The sequence below is a fragment of the Haliotis rubra genome, unplaced genomic scaffold (genome assembly GCF_003918875.1).
Source record: "Haliotis rubra isolate DU_JTF1 unplaced genomic scaffold, ASM391887v1 Scf363, whole genome shotgun sequence".
In the NCBI taxonomy this organism is placed as follows: Eukaryota; Metazoa; Mollusca; class Gastropoda; order Lepetellida; family Haliotidae; genus Haliotis; species Haliotis rubra.
In genome coordinates, this window is record NW_025767039.1 from 300,862 (window position 1) to 320,154 (window position 19,293).

Consider the following 19,293-nt stretch of genomic DNA (forward strand, 5'->3'; position numbering starts at 1 on the left):
CAAACAATATGATAAGATGTAGATTTTAGCTCTGAATATCTGTTTTTACAGTTTGCTGTGATATGGACTGGAGTTTTAGTGATCTTTATCATCACTTTTATTGCATATTCGTTTACATACTTGAATATTTGTTTTCTAGCCACGAATAGCTGCAAAATTACATTTACTTACTAACACTTCTCAATTCATGTACCAAGACCAAAGCAAATATCCCACAATATAAACACAAAACAAATTTCAAGTAGCAAAACACTATCAGGTATAGTTATCATGTAGCAGGAACATTTGGATATTCAATAACTTTCAACACCCTCGTTTCACTAAATAGCATGACAATATTTCTTGATTTAAAAACAAAACTTCACTGAAAGAATACTGAATGAACATATTTTGTTGATTTGAAACCAATACACCCAACAGATTCCTCATGAAAAGAGGTTGTGAAGAAAACTGCATAGCAGCAGAATATACTGTGTTTTATTAACAACATTCTACATAACCAGATATCATTATACCTCATTGTACTTACATGGTATAATTTTAACTGATTCACTTGTATGATAAAACCAAGAACCAGTACCTTTAAAATTAATGGTTTATTCACTGAAACAAACTTTTAGACATGACACTCTTGAATTCATACACACTGTATAACCAGGGCACTTGTGGACGGATTCACTATACAATTGTGAAAAGGCATAATTTCCAGCTTAACATTTTAATGTATATATTATTGCAACTAAGCTATGAACACCAAACATTAGATGTGGACAACAATCTCAAAATATGCAAATAATCACTTAGTTCCCAGAATCAGGTCCATGTCATTAATTGGTTGAGCCACAGTGAGCCAGCTTTCCCATATTGTTTCTCTTATCCATAATCCAAACAACACACAGACACAATTTTGTGAATAATTGTTTAACGCCAATGTAAAAAGTAAGACAGAAAATTAACTTCCAATTTCATATTAAGTTTATGTACCATGCAAATTGTCTTTCACCAAAGCAAGGGACAGGTAAACAAGCCAGTAACAGAAAAAGATATAATGTGACCCAGGATATGAACATCATATAACTCTGTTGTAGTCGGTGACATGTCAAACTGTTTTTGTGACAATGACATAATATGTTCAACAGTTTTAAAGGTTTTCAGGCTTTTGCTAACAAATGGACAGACATGGAACAAGGACTCAAGACAAATTCTAAAACTTACTTAGTCAAGGCAGTTTATGAACAACATGATATCCTTTTGGTCTTCTCAAAACGTACACTGAAAGTCTGATACAAATATCACTATTTTTTATGAAATAACACAGAATGAAGATAGCAAAATGCACAAACAACTAAATCAATAATAATGATAATAACAGACAACAAAAACAACCCATTGCAAATTATGATATATGTGGCTTTACATTTTCTTAGGAAAATATGAATCAAAATCCTGCATGGGACTCAAAGTGTAAGGCAAGAAACATCAAACAGTTTATCAATGATAATAATTCAAAGATTACTACCAGTACCTTTCATACAGAATAGCCAGGAATCTTATACTTCAGCTGTCATCACACTATTAAGAGCAGTCCCCTTCGCTGTCAACTATTCTAAGTTGAGGCTACTAACAGCATCTCCCTCCCTTAACCTCTATCTAAAAGTTGGCCAGGAAAACCTCACTGCTTTCCAAACTCTGATGTCTGGATGCATGAAATAGGAAAGTGGGTGATGTAATTTACTAGTAGTTAGAATTGTTTGAATTATTAGCATTGATATCAACTGTTTGATAATTCTTATGAATAACATTTTAATTGAATCAGACAGAATAGTAATAGTGACATCCAGTTATACCTCAGAATTTAGAGAGGAGAAAATTTAACCTCCATTCCATGAATTGTTTCCTCTTTAAGCAAGCCTAATGGTTCCTAAAACAACTGATCGAAGTACCATCATATATTTTGGTCCAAATCCTCACTTGTGATCCATCAAAGTATAACCATCGATGACATGACAGTGGCCTTTGACTTTATTCCCCGGACTTCTGAGCATGATACCAGGCAATAACCTATGACCCCTCCTACACCTTGTAGACAAAAATACCGGTAGTTCTTTAGGTTGAAGTTACCATGACACAATACACCACTGTAGGACAGGGCTGTAAAGCTATTGTAAATCTGCTTGTATGAATGACTAAAAATGTGGCTTCAGTAATGTTTTTATCCGAGGTCTCAGATGAGATGATAAAAGATATTTTTTCCTCCCATTCTAAAATAAAATTAAAGAGCATGAAAAGGACATGCCTGCCACTCTTACAACTCCATGCCATGTTGAGTGTGGGTATGTTATGTCCTAACTATCCAGGACCTGTAAACTGGTTCTTGCCTAAGGACTCTGATAGGGTTTTGATAGATATATTACTCTGATTTTCTGGATGCATGATGCCTGAGAAGTCAAGAGAATGGACCTGTGAGACTGCAGCTGCTGTGGCCATGGCTAAAAGAAAGCTGCTTCATGATCTTTTTTAACCATGTTGTCTATGACAAAGGTTCATAGAGTTCCCTTGACAGAGCAGACAAAATGACAGACAGGTTCAATATTGGGAATGTCGGTGGAGTTTTGCAATTCCCAAAAAGAGAAGAATTATTAGGAGTTTGTTGAGGATGGAATGATTCATAGTCAGTCCATTGTTTTGGAGACCAGAGGGTACAGCAGACCTGTATTTTGATGGTGACAGAACTGGCTGAAATGGAACTGGAAAGCAGCCCCATAGGAATGGTTACAGTTCCCATCTCCACTCCTCATCCTCTTTGCCATTGCCAGAACTTGTTCCATCTGTTTTAAATAGGCACAGAAGACCTTAATTTACTTTATAATGCGCTAAACTCCATTCACTAGGTGGATGCTCATAGCGCTAACAATCTGACTATTATTACCCCAGATAACCCAACCTGGAAGTGAGGCGCTAGGTTATTAGTCACAAGACTTATCCCTATTCCCCATTTCAACAATAAATCTGTCTAGGTGAGACCAGGGAGAGAACCCCGGAACTGCAATGATGTATACATGTCAAACAAGTCCAGGAAAGTTGTGTCCCACTTCAATATTTTCAAATAGAATACCTGCAAGCGTACAGACCATTATGTAGACTCTGTAAGGTGATCTCTGTTTCTTTCTGATGGCTGTCATATTTGGATCAGCAAATTCACTGGACTAGTGATGGTTGTCTGTCATTTTAAAGTGACCACTTCTGACAAGTGGATGAAGAGCATGTAATCTAGGCCAACAACATGTTTGCACCTAAGGTAAAGAAACGATTATCCTCTTCAGGTGTATTGAAGGATAATAACTATAGAGTCTTTGCAGAATATGTTACTTGTAAGCTGCAATCACAGAGTGACAACAACCAAACTTATGTGCTATGACAACACATAAAAAAAGTTCAGGACACAAGCACAGACAGGAAAGAAGGAAGATTTTCCCCCCTCAAGCATGCTGATGAGGTGTGGGTTGCAAGATACTATTACTTGTAAATAGGTATGGACAGTGAAGAAGACTTTTATTAAAAATCTGAACATTATATAACATGATGACTAAAAGATATATATGATTTCTGACAATTGTGTTCATTCAAGATTTTTCAGGCAGAAAGCAGAATTACAGTAATATTGCCTTATTTCAAACGGTAAAAAATAATTTATGATGTAAATCACTACTTATTATTCAGTTTCTAATTTAAAATAGCATATGATTTGACACAAACATGACAATATTTCTTGGACGGTATATACTGTAGTCTTCGGCAATCTTGCAAATGTTGAGCGACAGTCTTTTGGTTATCCTACCATCTGTCAGCATGACCAACTTTGTTCCTGCAAAGCAAACAAATAACAGTTAACAATAAAATTACTTTTCATTGGATTAATTTGCGTTTCTTTGTTTAATGATGCAGAGAGCAATATTCCGTCTTTTCCATCACTTTCAGCAAATAACTGATGACCAGACTGGTTAAGGTACCGGTAAATGAAGCACAGTCACCAAGCCTGTTAGTTGCCTCTTCCAAAAAGCACAGGCTGCCCTATATTCTAACCCAGAATTACCAAGGGGCTTTAAAAATAATTGAAATAACATTGCACAAAGGCACTATTGTTCACCAGTAGCATAAGTGATACAACTATTGTTGGGTAAAATGGACATAAAGTTTTAACTTTCATTATGGCTAACATCACTGAAGCATTGAAAAGCATTGAAGACCATGTCTTGAAAGCGCTACCTGGTGATAAGATATTTGAGGAAGAGTTAGTGTGTCAGAACCCACAAAATGAAACAAGAGTTTTGATCAGTCTAGTAAGACCAGTATCATTAGTGAAGAAGGCCCCCCAAAAGTTCATTGAACAGGGGAAACGAGCCTATCAAGCATTCCTTACCAAAACACATGAACTGGTAGGAGATTAATGATGAATTGTTTCCCCCAAATAAATTTTTATTGATGGTAGTTCTACTTGTTAAGAAAATATCTGAAATAGTAGTGGTTGCATTTTTTTAAAAACAGGGCATCTCTGTATAATAGTAGTATAGACGATGAGAAAATGTGCACCACTCACCACAGCCCCACTAACAAAGGACAAATTTAGTGGGAGCAGAACTGGAGTGAAAAGGAACAATTACATGTATTGTTAGTAATTTGCTAGTAAACTTGCCTCTGGGTTATGGTTGCCTTTTATCTGTGGGTACCACTGAGACATACAGAAATGGAAATGAAATTTTAAACTAAGTCATAGTTATCTCTAGTGGTATTCCTATGTAGACAAGTGATTATCTCCCCTTGCTGTGGCGATTTTTATGAACTATCTTCTGCAATAGAAATTGGGGAGGGATTCAAACCTAGGTCCTTTTCCTCTGCCTCTGAAGTTGTTTGAGGCTCCACAGTTTGATGAAGATGCAGATCGCGATGTAGTGTCTGACGCCTGGTCGTAAGCTGACCTCTGTAAAGATTCCGAACGTCCCGACGGCGGAGGGCAAGATACTGTAGAAGAGGTAGTATCTCTTCTTCACCTCTAAACATATTCTGTGCCAGGAGTGCTGAGGCTAGCTTCTGATCTTGTTTCCTAGTAGTGATGGCATCCTTCGTCTTGATAGCCTGTTGGCACTGGCCGTTAAAAGTAGACAAGGATTTAAAGGCTGTTGAAAGAGCTGGTCCTTATTGAACTTGGCTTGTATAATCGGTCAAGAGCTGTTAACTGGCCCACTGCGTAAATTTGATTCTGTGTAGCATCTGATACACGACCCCCAGAAAGGAGTGCGCCAAGGCAGCCTCACTAGCTGATGTAGATACAAGTGTGGCCTTTTTAACTCCTGAATAGTCCTGGAAAATAGGAGGTTGTAATGCACAAACTTCCGCCACAAACCAGTTCACATAAGAAAGGATATCAATGGTTTTTTCTAACTCCCGTAATTCCCTTGAGTGACATGTGATGTAAAATCCTTCAAGGTTCAAGATTCAGGCTGGTTGAAATCTCTATCTAGCTCTGGTGGATGGCCAGGTATTGTCCAATCATGAATGGCATAAACTGTTTTAGTGTGTACTTTGGGTAGATTACGGTATTTAATATAATCTTATTTCTAGCCTCAGGTAATTGCATGTTGGAGTCTAAAGCCGTTTTCACCACTGACAAATTGGGAAGTGATAACCTAGGAGTCCATTCCGGTGGAAGACATCCCAAAGATCCAAGTTCAACAGATATCTCAAAGTCCGGCTCGTCCGATGAAGGAGGCATAGTACAAGGATAAAGTCTATGAATAAACTCCAGCTCTTCTCGGAATATCCAACCCTGCATATAATCCTCTGTCGTAGTGTGCATAGACGGCACAGTCAGTAACCCCTCTTTCATAATCAACTCCGGATGAGAGAAGCACTGAGGCCTTCTCAATCTGATTGGCAGGTTATCCGCGTCAATGTGCAGCTGTGTCAAAGGATCTTCTAAGCCGGGCCAACCGACCACACTGACTACCCATGGCCATGGTAGCCGTCCGCTGGTAGTCCGCCGCATAGCCAGTTCTCACTGTACTTGCCGTAGTAAAGGTTATCTCACTCTGCGTTGATCCGATGCGTGTGAGCCGTATAATATATATGTTTCACTGGATCAACCCAGTAAGGCTTTTGCGGCTCTGACCCAGTCCGTGTGGGAAACGGTAGTAGGGTCAACTGTAAGTGGTTTAAACCCAGGGACATAGTCCCACACACTCGAAACCTTTCGCGTCTTCCACCGGAGGTATCGGACACCAGCTTGAGACAGGGATGATACTCAGCTTTCCCATGTAGAGCACCACCATGGTCTTGTCGGCATCTCTTGAGTCTGAACTTCTCGCAGCCGATTGGCTAATAGGATCAGTCATCTGAACTAGATGCCTCTGAATATTTAAGAATTTTGCAGCGTTATGTGACTATTTCTTTTAGGGACTGATTCATAGTGGCATTTACATCTTGTATAAATGACAAAAATAGAGCTATAATGGCATCAAGATCTAACTTGTCAGATGACGAACGTGACTTGGGCTTGGATTTGCTTTTTTATTCTGATTTAATAGAAATCGTAGAGGAGCGAGAGGAGGAATTAGTGCATTTAGAGAGCTCCGAGGACAAGGAAAGCTTCCTTTTCTGCTTCCTTTTCTCAGACAACAAATGAGAAGTGTCCATTTTCTGCCAGCCATCATTTGATATTCCCTGACATAACAAACATGGAGCTTGCAAGGTACACCCCGTAAGGCAAGCCGCACATAAGGAATGAGGGTCCAATTTCGACATAAACTTTTGACATTGGAGGCAATTACATTGTGACATGATGTTTTGGTGGGAAAAGCTGAGTCAGTGATAACAAAGAAATATCACATAAATTCACTCAAACATGAGGAATGTGATTGTTCAGTATAAACGTTGAATGAACGTTGGTGAACGCTGAAAACTGGAAGAGATAAACAAACTTGAAGAAAACTTGAATCACTTCCAAATCTATAACACAACTTGTACATGGCCCACACAGAAACATTATGGAGGTTTTCATAATGTGGTGTCACAGCAAGCGTAGATAATCACTTGTCTACATAGGAATACCACTAGGGATAACCATGACTTAGTTTAAAATTTCATTTTCATTTCTGTATGTCTCAGTGGAACCCATAAATAAATGGCAACCATAAACCAGAGGGAACATAATTACGCTTAATAATGGAAGGTTGGTCCAGTTTTCTCATTGTCTATCATACTTCCAGACCAAACACTACCTTGACTATTGTCATTATTTTTCAGAGCAATAGCATTGTAGGATATGCCAACGTCATTGATGCTGTTATTGCTCAGTGCATGAACTAAATCCATTCATAAAAAGAAGGTCAGGGCTAAGATATTTCTTGCAAAGAGTCTTCTCTTGATGATCTGACCACTCATTGGTGGATCTGAATCTGAAAGGATGCTGCTTCTCCTTATTTCTAGACAAGTATGATTAGGTAGACACTATCCCCTATATAGGTTCAATGTTCTCTTATCTTACACCTTCTGGAGATAAGTGATTGAGTGAGTGACTTAGTTTTACTCCGCTTTTAGCAATATTCCAGCAATATCATGGCGGGGGACCCCAGAAATGGGCGTCACATGTGATATTGTGCCCATGTGGGTGTAGAGGTGAGAGTGTTAGTAGGTTTTGATCCATTGCAAAACACACCTTCCAATTTCTTGACCTTGGGTGATGATTTCTGATAAGACTTTTTGGCTGATCCTTGCAGCCTCTTTAATGCATTTGTGAGCTTGTGGTATTATTAACTTTTAATGTCTTTTCTTTAATAATGTCCTTGCAAGAAGTACATCTTGCCTAGGTTGTGCCTTGTGCATTTCCAACTCTCAGAGCAACACTGAACGTGTATACTAACTACTTTTGAGAACATCTATAATTGTTGCACGCAGTTATTAACAACTAACTAGAAGTCAAAATGAAATATTTTGATGTCAGCACACTCAGGACAAAAGTGAAGTTTATCTTGCGGGTGGCTGTTGTTATAAGGATAGAGTGTACCTCAAAACTAATAAGATGAAATGGCTGTAACTAGTATGTCTGTTGAAAGATGTAAGAGATTGTATAGAGTGATGACAGACAAAACAGAAATTTATGGATATTGATTAGATATTTAAAAGAATTTCAAATTTCTGGTTTCCTCAAGGAAAGGGAACAGAACTTACATGAATTGGCCACCAGAGCCATCCCACTGGCCTTCAGAGGTCAACAGTGAACTGTTATCAATCTATGGACAACTGGATATACCACCAGATGTGCTATGACATTATTGGTTTACTTAACTTTGAAAAAATATAATTTTCAAACTACACCCAACACACCAAACTGTATTACATTTTGAACATAATCACCAAAAATAGATTTTTCAATAAGGCTGCTGTGGGAAATTCAGATGTCATCGTAAGTAGTAATAAGCATGTGATGCTAGCATTATTGGTCATATCAGGTGAGCTAAAATAACACAGGCAAACAAAAATAGACAACATACTTGCCAAATATTGGTCCATTTAAGTCAGCAACACTGAAAGAAGAAATGACTTGTAAGAAAAACACATAAAATATGTATAGAGTATAATGTGTGTGTGTGTGTTATTCCTAAATGGAAATATCAGTTAGAATCAACTGGATATTTTGTAGGTTTCTTAGAAGAAAGATGCTACGAATACCAGTAAATGCATCTCAAGAAACTGCAATGTAGAAATATAAGGTGATGTACAATAGACAGTACACATGTGTAGGGGGAAGATATCAGAAAAAAAAGATATACTGAAAGCCATTAAAAAAACGCAATTGGTATTTGTTGTCCTGAAACTTACAAAAGTTCTATTGAAGATTTTTTCCTGCGATACAGAGGATGTAGGGATAAAAGGCTGTTATTCTGGCCCATTTCGAGTTCGAGTCCCGGAGCATTCCTCTCACATGAACTTTGATACTTAAAACTGAACCTTTGACATTTCTCGTAAACACAACCACATTCATGAAACACGTTGTGCACATGCATTACCTGCACCCAGGCCCTGTAAAAGCACAAGGAATTGTGGAACTCAATCACTTTGAGAAAATGCCACACTTGACACAAGACGAAAGGAATCAGGTTATCGGTATGGTCAGCCAAGGTGCTTCAGATGTGATGATTGCCAGGCACTTTAATGTGCATCCATCCACTGTAAGTCGACTCAGACAACGTTTTCGGGCTACCGGAAGTGTTGCTGATCGTCCGCGACCTGGTGCACCACCTGTGATAACAGCTCGACAAAACCGCAATATCCGAGTTTCACACTTGCGAAATCGGTTCCAAACAGCTGATGATTAGGCAAGGAGGACAATTGGGACAAGTCAACGTCATTTCAGCGCCCAAAAGGTGCAAGGACGCCTTGCTGCCTTCAACATCCGGTGTCGTCACCCGTACCGTGGTCCAACCTTATTGCATCGCCACAGACTTGCCAGACAGCGATGGGCAGCAAATGGGGCCAATCTTGGCAACAGGACATGGCCAGATGTCATTTTTTCAGATGAATCCAGGTTTAACTTATCCTTTGCAGATGGACGTCAACAGATTTATCGACGTAAAGGAGAAAGACTTGCGCCAAACTGTGTCCTTGAACATGATCGTTTTGGAGGGGTGGTGTCATGATCAGACCACAGACCATCAGAGGCTGCAGACCATCCAACAGCTGTTCCTGAGAAATGTGTGTCTTTCAATGCCCCAAAGACTGCGAGCATGTCTTGCAGCGCACGGTGGACACACACGATATTGACTGCAAGTGACCCCTCCTTTGTGTGATGTCGTTGTTGCGTCACTGATGTTGTTGTTGACTGGACATTTTCAGATGAAATTATTCACAGATGTTCACTTAAAACATATCTGCCAGTTAGGTTTATATATGTTGAAATTAGTGTGAGTAAAGAAAGTATGAATGTCAAATTGCATTTTTAATGGCTTTCAGTATGTGTACATTCAGTCAATAGCTCATAACAGTGACATGGTTTTCAAACGAGTTTTATTCCTGACTGTCTTGCCTTTCAAGTTTCATTCATATTACAGGTAGTAGAAGTGATAGATATATACAGTAAATGAAAAAGCCACCAGTTTCATCTGTGGGAAGACTCCACAACCTGCTACATACTCCCAGGTCAACAGAAGTAACATCCCAGGTTGCTTAGTAGGTTACTGAGACTTGGCTCAAGTATAATATGAACCACCTGTCACCAATGTTGTGGCCATAAAATGTCTGGGATTGGGATTCCAACCACAGATCTTCTTATCCAAAGACAGACACTTTATCCACATGACCATTTGGTTAACCCTGTCAGTAAGCTGATTATTGACGGGTACTGTCATTGATCTTACTTCCAAAAAATGATTTTTCATAAAATTATTTTCTTTTGCATTATAAATTTTAAAAAAAGGAATACAGAATTGTCTGATATACATGTTAACTATCAGTATTTTCACTTAAGGTTTACTGAACACGGAAACGTTAAACACTAAAATGGAAAAGCTATTTAGAGATGTATTACAAATAGAAGCAATCGATGTCTACCTTTAGTTAATGTAAAACAAAACTAAAAATGTTGGAAACAGCATAAACACATCAAAACTGCAGGAGAGGTATGTTAAGGATTGTTGATGACCTTTCATAATTCTTGGAATTCATCAACGTACTTTGCACACCACATACATATCAAGATTCTGAAGTCATGTTTGTATTGACGTCCCTGAGCAACTACTTCATTTACTCAAGTCTTTAATGAGTTGCTGGCAAATCAGTTTGAGATCTACTTGCAAGGGAAGGTGAAATCTTCAGAGTCTAGGCCAATTAAAAGGAGAATATATTTTGCTTTTTTGTTTGTTTTTAAATCCTTTGAGCTTCCTGCTCAATAAAAAGGAGGGTTACCATCCCAGACCTCCATAGCTCATATCCCCAACACCACTTACTCATCTCCTTTACATGGATGACATCAGAATCCTTGCCAAAAGAGATGCCAAATTGAAAGAACAGGTTCTTCTTGTTGAGTCCCTTTCCAATGATATTGGCATGACATTTGAACTCAACAAATGCAATGCTCTTCATGCAAAGTATAAATGAAATGTGGCAAGGTATGAATGATGAATAGTTCAATTTAAAACCAGGAGAAATTATCAAGCTTTTGTGAAAGATCTTGGAATGCAAGTTCAAGACAAGCTCCAGAATGTCCCATTCAAGACAAACATTGGGCTGAGTATAAATCTCACTTTAAGAAAATCTAAATGCTTGAAACAATGTCAAAGCCACAAATACTTTGTGCCAGTCCTTTCCTATTCCTTTGGAGTAGTTGACTGGACAAAACAAAACAGCCAGACTATTGACTGCCTGACATGGAGGATCAATTTGGGAGGTTGGGGTGTGATTAATGTACAGGTTCTTCATGATCAAATTTTATTTTGCACATTTTTATTTATCTGATGATCCTCTGGTGATACATCTCAAGACTCAGGAAGAAAGCAAGGAATTCCATCATTATATCCATACTTATTTATTTGGTTATGGTGTATATTAGTGAAAAGTGTACAAAAATGTCTGGTCGTCATATGCATACACCAGATGCTCAATTTTAGAATTAATCTCTTCTGGTGGGCCAGAAAGAACCCTTATCATACCTCATCCTTCAAAATCAATAACATTAACATCAAACTAAATAATGATTTAACTGAAATCGTAAACAAATTATTGACAACTATACCAACCTATCACATATGATTTAACCTATAAAAAGATTAATTAAATCATTTACAGACCAACTGAAGAGGAAAGGTCATATCTACAGAATATATCAACAAAACTAAAGACACATATATCACAAAATCAAGATATTTCATTTTCAGAATGTAACATAAGACACAGCAGAAATAACATCATCTGTGTGCCTGATAGATCTTTCTTAAATTTTGGAGAAAAGTAACAATCTGACAGTGACAAATCTGGTGATTATGGAATCTATTCCATGAGTTCAGAGCAACAGCCAGCACTGCAGAACATGTGAAAAAAGGCATGCACAGGTTCATTATCCTGAGAAGACCACATCTTCTGTGACTTTAATCCTTGATAATCTCCTGCAGCTTCCTGAGTTTAAAGTGTTATATCTGGGACATGTCAACAGAGCCTGTGCATGGTAGTGATTCTAAAGCAGCATTAAAGCATTGGAAGGATTATGCAAAACATTATGGGTGGATTGAACATTCCTCAGAACTGAGAAATTTCAACCACCCCCTGTACCTTACACTTGCACAGATATTTGCATAATATGAACAGTGTGCATGCCTGTGAAGGCTACTGTTGCTTTGCTGTCATTCAACCTTCTGGAAAAGGGTGGAATATCTTAACAATGTAAGAGATATTTCCAACAGCCTCTTGTCATACAATTCAATAAGATTACAACTTACCTTGCAATAGTTCAATGTTGGATGACTTTCGCTACAGTCTTATTAAATGTAAAGAACATAATACAAGACCTTCTTGCATAATTCAATATGGATATGTTGACACACTATCCCAAGACAGATCACAATGAGGAGATGTACGAAGGTTGGTGGTTTAGCATATGTACTGGACATACCATTTTGATACTGATTTTAAGTTAGGACCTAAGGTTATCTATAACAGCAGCTTACCCGTGGTCATATCCTCAGCTTATCAATGGTCATATCTGATATGTGAGGGGCTAACATGGCACATTGTTGTTATCATTATTTTCCCAAAGGTCAGAAGGCAACACAATTTTCTCTTAACACATACTTTTAGTTCAGTGTATACATTCATAAAATTTTATCGAAAGAAAAATTGGCACTGCAATATAGTATTCATTTTATATGGAAACAGATCAAAACATAATGTTTGTTGTGATACCAACCAGTCTTGTGGAATGTTTAACTTAAACAGCATAAAATGTGGCAAATATTTATTACATGACAGTGTATATTGTTTATAGCCATCTTGCAGCTGTGGCTTTCAAGATGTCCTTGTATGAAGTCATTTTACCCCGCTATAATACGCCATTCTGACAAATGACAAATTTAAATGTTGTACTGACGTGAGATGCCACTGCAACCTCTCCATGTGCTGTACTGAATACATACCACTCCATGATTCTGAAGTCTCTTGATTGTATTGACCTGCCTGAGAGAATACTTCATATGCTGGTCTACTCAACTTGTGATTTACTCGAGTACTCGCAAGGGCAGGTCCAGGCTTAAGTCTGTTCAACTGAGAAGGGAAATATTCCAGGGGGGACTAATTTGGTCCCTTTAGCTATTTTGTCTGTCTGTACAGCTCATATTGTTTTACGTAAGTATGATTCACCATGACCTCTCCTTGGACTGTGTGGCCTTTTGTGAATGATCTGTTCATTGTATGTCAATACTGGTTCCATTACAGTCTTGAGTGGCAAGTTTGAATCTGTGAACCCTGTTGTGTAACAGGTCACTGGCCTGACTATTTAATTCACTTTATGGCTGCCTGTGAAGTAGGTTCTTCAAAGCTGATTTGACGTCCTTCTTCACCTGTACCCAGGTTTACCAACCTGTTTTGTAAAGTGTTATCCTCTTCAATGGATTGACAATATGACAGACAACAATCAGTACTTCATAAATACACCATTTCACAAGATTTAACGCATGTACAGATTTGGAGGGAGCATGGTATCTCATATATTCCAACATCTATGGTAATATCTCTTCCTCCAACTTTGACCTCCTCGATTAAATCTACAAAAGAATGACTGTGTTCATAAAGGATGATTCAGCAATGTATTGCAGGCTAGCTGGTCCCCTTGCAGTTTGTAATCTAACGATTTCCTCACATTAAGTTAGATCCTTCAGCAAGGTGCTGACTTAAGTCTGATTCTTCCAACTCTCTGGTCAGAGAAACTTGACCCCACTTCAGTTTGATTCTTCTAACTCTATGGTCATACATGCTTGACCCCACTTCAGTCTGATTCTTCCAACTCTCTGGTCAGAGAAACTTGACCCCACTTCAGTTTGATTCTTCCAACTCTCTGGTCAGAGATGCTTGACCCAACTTCAGTCTGATTCTTCCAACTCTCTGGTCAGAGATACTTGAGCCCCCTACTTCAGTCTGATTCTTCCAACTCTCTGGTCAGAGATGCTTAAGCTTTAGCCCACTAGAGATACTTCACCCCACTTCAGTTTGATTCTTCTAACTCTCTGGTCAGAGATGCTTGACCCCAATTCAGTCTGATTTTTCCAACTCTCTGGTCAGAGATACTTGTCCCCCCACTTCAGTCTGATTTTTCCAACTCTCTGGTCAGAGATACTTGACCCAACTTCAGTCTGATTTTCCAACTCTCTGGCCAGAGATGCTTGACCCCACTTCAGTCTGATTCTTCCAACTCTCTGGTCAGAGATACTTGTCCCCCCACTTCAGTCTGATTTTTCCAACTCTCTGGTCAGAAAAACTTGACCCCACTTCAGTCTGATTCTTCCAACTCTCTGGTCAGAGATGCTTGACCCCAATTCAGTCTGATTCTTCCAACTCTCTGGTCAGAGATACTTGTCCCCCTACTTCAGTCTGATTCTTCCAACTCTCTGGTCAGAGATGCTTGACCCCAATTCAGTCTGATTCTTCCAACTCTCTGGTCAGAGATACTTGTCCCCCCACTTCAGTCTGATTCTTCCAACTCTCTGGCCAGAGATGCTTGATCCCACTTCAGTATATCTCCCTTGTCACAGCTTCTCCAGAGGAGGCTTCTCGGCCTGCCTACAGTGACCATGGTGTCACATTACAAACTTCTTAAGTGAAAGTCATTCAAATTTCAATGAGAACTTTTTGCTAAAGTAATTTGCAATGAAAGCATTAAATTAAGACAAAAGAGTGGAGACCCAATATGGCCCTATATATTTATTCTTTGTGCCGAAATCTTAGCAATCATGATTAGAAATAATAGTAGGATAAAAGAAATTCAAATAGGCAACATAAAATCTCTACTGGCACAATTCAGATGACACTTACTTTAGATGGATCTGAAAAATGTCTCTACACTGCAGTGAACACATTTTCTTTTTTTGCTAGATTTTCAGGTTTAAAAGTTAAAGCTAAAATACTAAATTGATATGGATTGGGTCAAAGAAAAGATATAAACTATGTGAGGATTGTAATTTTCACTGGACACAAACACAATTTAAACTACTTGGCATAGAGTTTGATGTGGAATTAGAAAATATGGTTAGCCTAAATTACACAAATAAATTGAAAACAAAAACGAAACTATGGGCAAAGAGAACATTAACACCAATTGGCAGAAATGTAGTATTAAAATCTTTTCTTTCTACCTAAGCTTAATAATCTTTTCAGCAATATACCTACTCCCCCAAAACATATAATAGAAAATTTCAGAAAAATGCTTTCAATTTATGGAATATGGTGCAACATAGAGATCTTGTAGTTGATTTCTGATATGGTCGGAATATGACATTAGCCAACAAGATGAGATGGTAGTTACATCAGAAAAGTTGTGTTTGATGTGAGATTGTTCTGATCTTGATTGCTTGAATTCCCCATATCCATAGAATTATGAAAAAAATGCTAAATAAAATACAATTTTTTTAAAACAGACATCCTCTCCACAAAATAACTGGTGGTCCAGCAGCAGCAGCGTCTGCCATGTGCTACATCATGTCTTTCATGCATCCATGAACTTGAGACAGGTGAAGTATGTCTAATGTGATAGAGGTATATTCCTAATGATTAAATGACTGTTTGATCATAATGATTAAATGACTGTTTGATCATTCTCACAAATCCACTACCTCTATTACATCGTTGCAAGAATAGATACAGCATAGGTTTCATCTCACTTCCAATTGTGATATTGCTTATACCACTACCAATCTCTAAGTGATCCACTGGTGACTCCAATGTTAATGATCAAAGGTTTAGGTAAAAGTTAGTAAAGTTAATGTGGGAATCCCACTAACATCCTGAAAATACTTGTTATATGGAAACCAAAGTCCATGACGCTATGTTGGTGAAAGGCCTGTTACCAAAAGGACCTGTAGTCACAGACTGGTTCGTAGCCATAGACAGACAAATCGCAGCTTATTCTTGGCTTCCATATCTATGATGAGTGAGGCTCAAGTATGCAGTTCAAAGACACTAACTGATGTTGAAGTGGTTAAACACAGGCCGCTATCTTGTTGCATTACTATGGTCTTTGTGAAAGTTTCCTAGGCAGGTCATGATTATGTTTCCAGGCTTGTCACCTCCATACCTTTGTTTGTGGGTTTCTCTGAAGTGATCAAGTCCAACAACACTTTGGTTTTTTTCTCACATCAAACTGACCAGTGATTTTGCCAAAATGCTGTTCAGAAGGATGTACATTCAAATTCACAGTCACATAATGTTTAATGTTGCACAAACCTTTAAGCAACATTGACAGGGATCTTAGCATGTGACCAGAAGAAGAGCCATCACTTAAAATGATAAAAAGGAGCTAAGTATTCTTGTGATTATCAAAATCTGTGTCAGGTTACATAATAAAACCTCTGGTGTGCTTGACCTTTGAGAGTGGGTAACCAAATTTTGTTTAACTGGATGTAATGTACAAAATGATGGAATACTAATGTTCCGTAACAACACGCATTGCATGGCAACATATACTTACGGTAAAGGATTATCAAAGCTGTCAATCATTTCCATCTTTCGGTAGTACTTCGCTAACTTCACAGCAAAGATTACGCTTGGCAAAAAGAAAAAGATACACCAACCAATGGAGAACCAGAATCCATTCTGCAAATATCATACAAAAGTATATATTAATTACATACTTTGACTAAGCACCTAGTGCTGGCATGAGCAGAAGGAACATTTATACAAGACTGCTGGCTGCGTGTGGAAACTTTTTCAACGCTCTTTCTTTCATTTGTGATATATACCATAAATCATGAAATAAATGAAAGCATGAAATTATTGTGAAAAACTGTGAGCATTTTTAACTTGCATTAATTAAATGTCATACTTACATGATGACATTTTGGTGTATACATAACACTGCTCACCCACATTAACATGTCACACCAGCCGTGGTGTATACATAACACTGTTCACCCACATTGTTAACATGTCCAGTAGATGTACACCAGCCGTGGTGTATACATAACACTGCTCACCCACATTGTTAACATGTCCAGTAGATGTACACCAGGGTGGTGTATACATAACACTGCTCACCCACATTGTTAACATGTCCAGTAGATGTACGCCAGCAATAGTGTGTACATAACACTGCTCACCCACATAGTCTTAGGTTATTAAGAGTAGGACATGGAAAAACAAGTGAATTTCATTTTCTATACCTCTTTTACACAACATACAAATCCATTCATTTTTATCAATCCCTATTTTTCTACCTTCCTTGATCATCAATTCTGACAAACCCAATCTGAATCTAACAAGAAAGTCACATAACCTTCCAGAAATTAAAATGGAATGGTAATTTTCGGGTTTAAGAAGACTTTTAAGCGATCTGTAAGATTCATATCGTGGACCTTCGTTAAATTCAAAAGCCAATTTTGATGAAATATATTTATGGAGCGTTCCTTGAATTCGTTAAAAAATATATATGAACATTACCAACTGTCTGGGACAACCAGACAATGCCAGAACCGTATGAGAATAAAAGGTTTTGAATGTGTGAAGCCCATGTTACCTTACCTACATTGTCTAAGTGTAGGAGGAAATTGTAGGCAATGTTTTCCAGGTATAGACAGATCGGTTCCAGGTCGTTCCACCCCAAGTCATTTCACCCGGGTCGTTTCACCCCCGTTGTTTCATCCCAGTTCCAAATTAGGTCAATTCATCCCACATTAGGGGTCGTTTCACCCCTAATCAAGAGTTGTTTCACCCCAACTAACTGAGTACACATGGAGAATGGTATTAATGCTTAAATCTGTTAATCCTAATTAGGCAATGTTTTTACAACAATCTGGTAATAAGTCTTGGGGAGAAAATTTAATTTCAACTTTTTGAAGGAATTCCTCTCATTAAGAAAAAGCATTCATGGTTTATGGGAAAAAGGGGAGAAATCTGCTGGAAATTGAAATTAAATCATGAATGTTACTTTTTGGGGGAAAACTCATTTCAGAAAAGGCTTATAAATTTTCTCTCCTAGTTTATGAATATATATACATGATACAACTTGTAACACATCTGGCTATAAAAGGATCAAAACTCCCCCAAATGAAAGAGTATGTACTCTCTGTAATGCAAACGAAGATCCAGGATCCAACAAAGCCAATATGAACTGATATAATTATTCAAACAATCTGAATATGCTGTTTCGACACTATACATAGATGAATACATAGATTGAAACAATTTTATAGTTGATAATAATATTTTTTGGGGGTGGGTGGGTGAAACAATGTCTAAATGGGGTGAAACTGTATGGGGTGAAACAAGCCGGGTGAAAAGACTTGGGGTGAAATTGTGCTGGGGTGAACGTGTTTGGGGTGAAATGACCGATTACTGACAGATCTAATGGGGATTTCTTGAAGTTGATTGTGTGAGAAAATACCAAACCAAGATATGTGTAGGAATTAATAACATTGACAGGCTTTCCTTGAAAACTTTTTCATGTGTATATGTCAAATAAATACTACAATCTTATTTTTTTTCCAAATTTACCGATAGTTTTCATTTCATACTATATTTTCCCGAATTATTCAGTTGTGTTTTTAGTCCAAGAACAGAGTCTGATATTGATATTACATCATCAGCAAACTGAAGAATTAGAAGTTCTTAAACTAGGGAATATTTGTACACCTTGTTTACCATAAATTAAGAATTTCAAAGTACAATTCACTGATGAAAAAGGAAAACAGAATAGGACTAAGCATGCCTCCCTGATGCAGCAAATTAGGGCAGTTAAAATAGTCTATGAAATCATATCCACAATGAAAACATGATTTGACATTTGTGCACATAGCCTGATGGAATATACATTTGTGATACATGAACTTTTGTGATACATTGCCTCAATACAGAACTAGCAACCGAGTCAAATGCTTTTTCAAAATCTACAAAAGCTACATATAGTTTATGCTTTTTGAATGATAACCGTCTTTTGATTAAACTCGGTATCTTGTACAATACAGAATGGGATGAGTCTGCCAAATGGTACTGAGATCATTCGTAATTTGTCTGCAGATTAAAATCACAAGATATTATGTTTACCCATAA

At 37.8% G+C, this 19,293-nt stretch overlaps 1 protein-coding gene across 1 annotated transcript in view; it reads right to left on the reverse strand.

The window, feature by feature from the left end:
• Nucleotides 1–581: 581 nt before the first annotated feature.
• The window catches only part of LOC124285579 (prominin-1-like), a 175,065-nt gene continuing 156,353 nt past the window's right edge, over nucleotides 582–19,293 (reverse strand). Inside the window, exons 24-27 of the mRNA XM_046721833.1 lie at nucleotides 16,715–16,842; nucleotides 15,111–15,122; nucleotides 8,546–8,582; nucleotides 582–3,864 (exon numbers count right to left, since the gene is read on the reverse strand). Of these exons, the coding sequence (XP_046577789.1) occupies nucleotides 3,835–3,864; nucleotides 8,546–8,582; nucleotides 15,111–15,122; nucleotides 16,715–16,842 (207 nt within the window). The 3' untranslated portion in view covers nucleotides 582–3,834. The remainder of the gene's footprint in view (nucleotides 3,865–8,545; nucleotides 8,583–15,110; nucleotides 15,123–16,714; nucleotides 16,843–19,293) is intronic.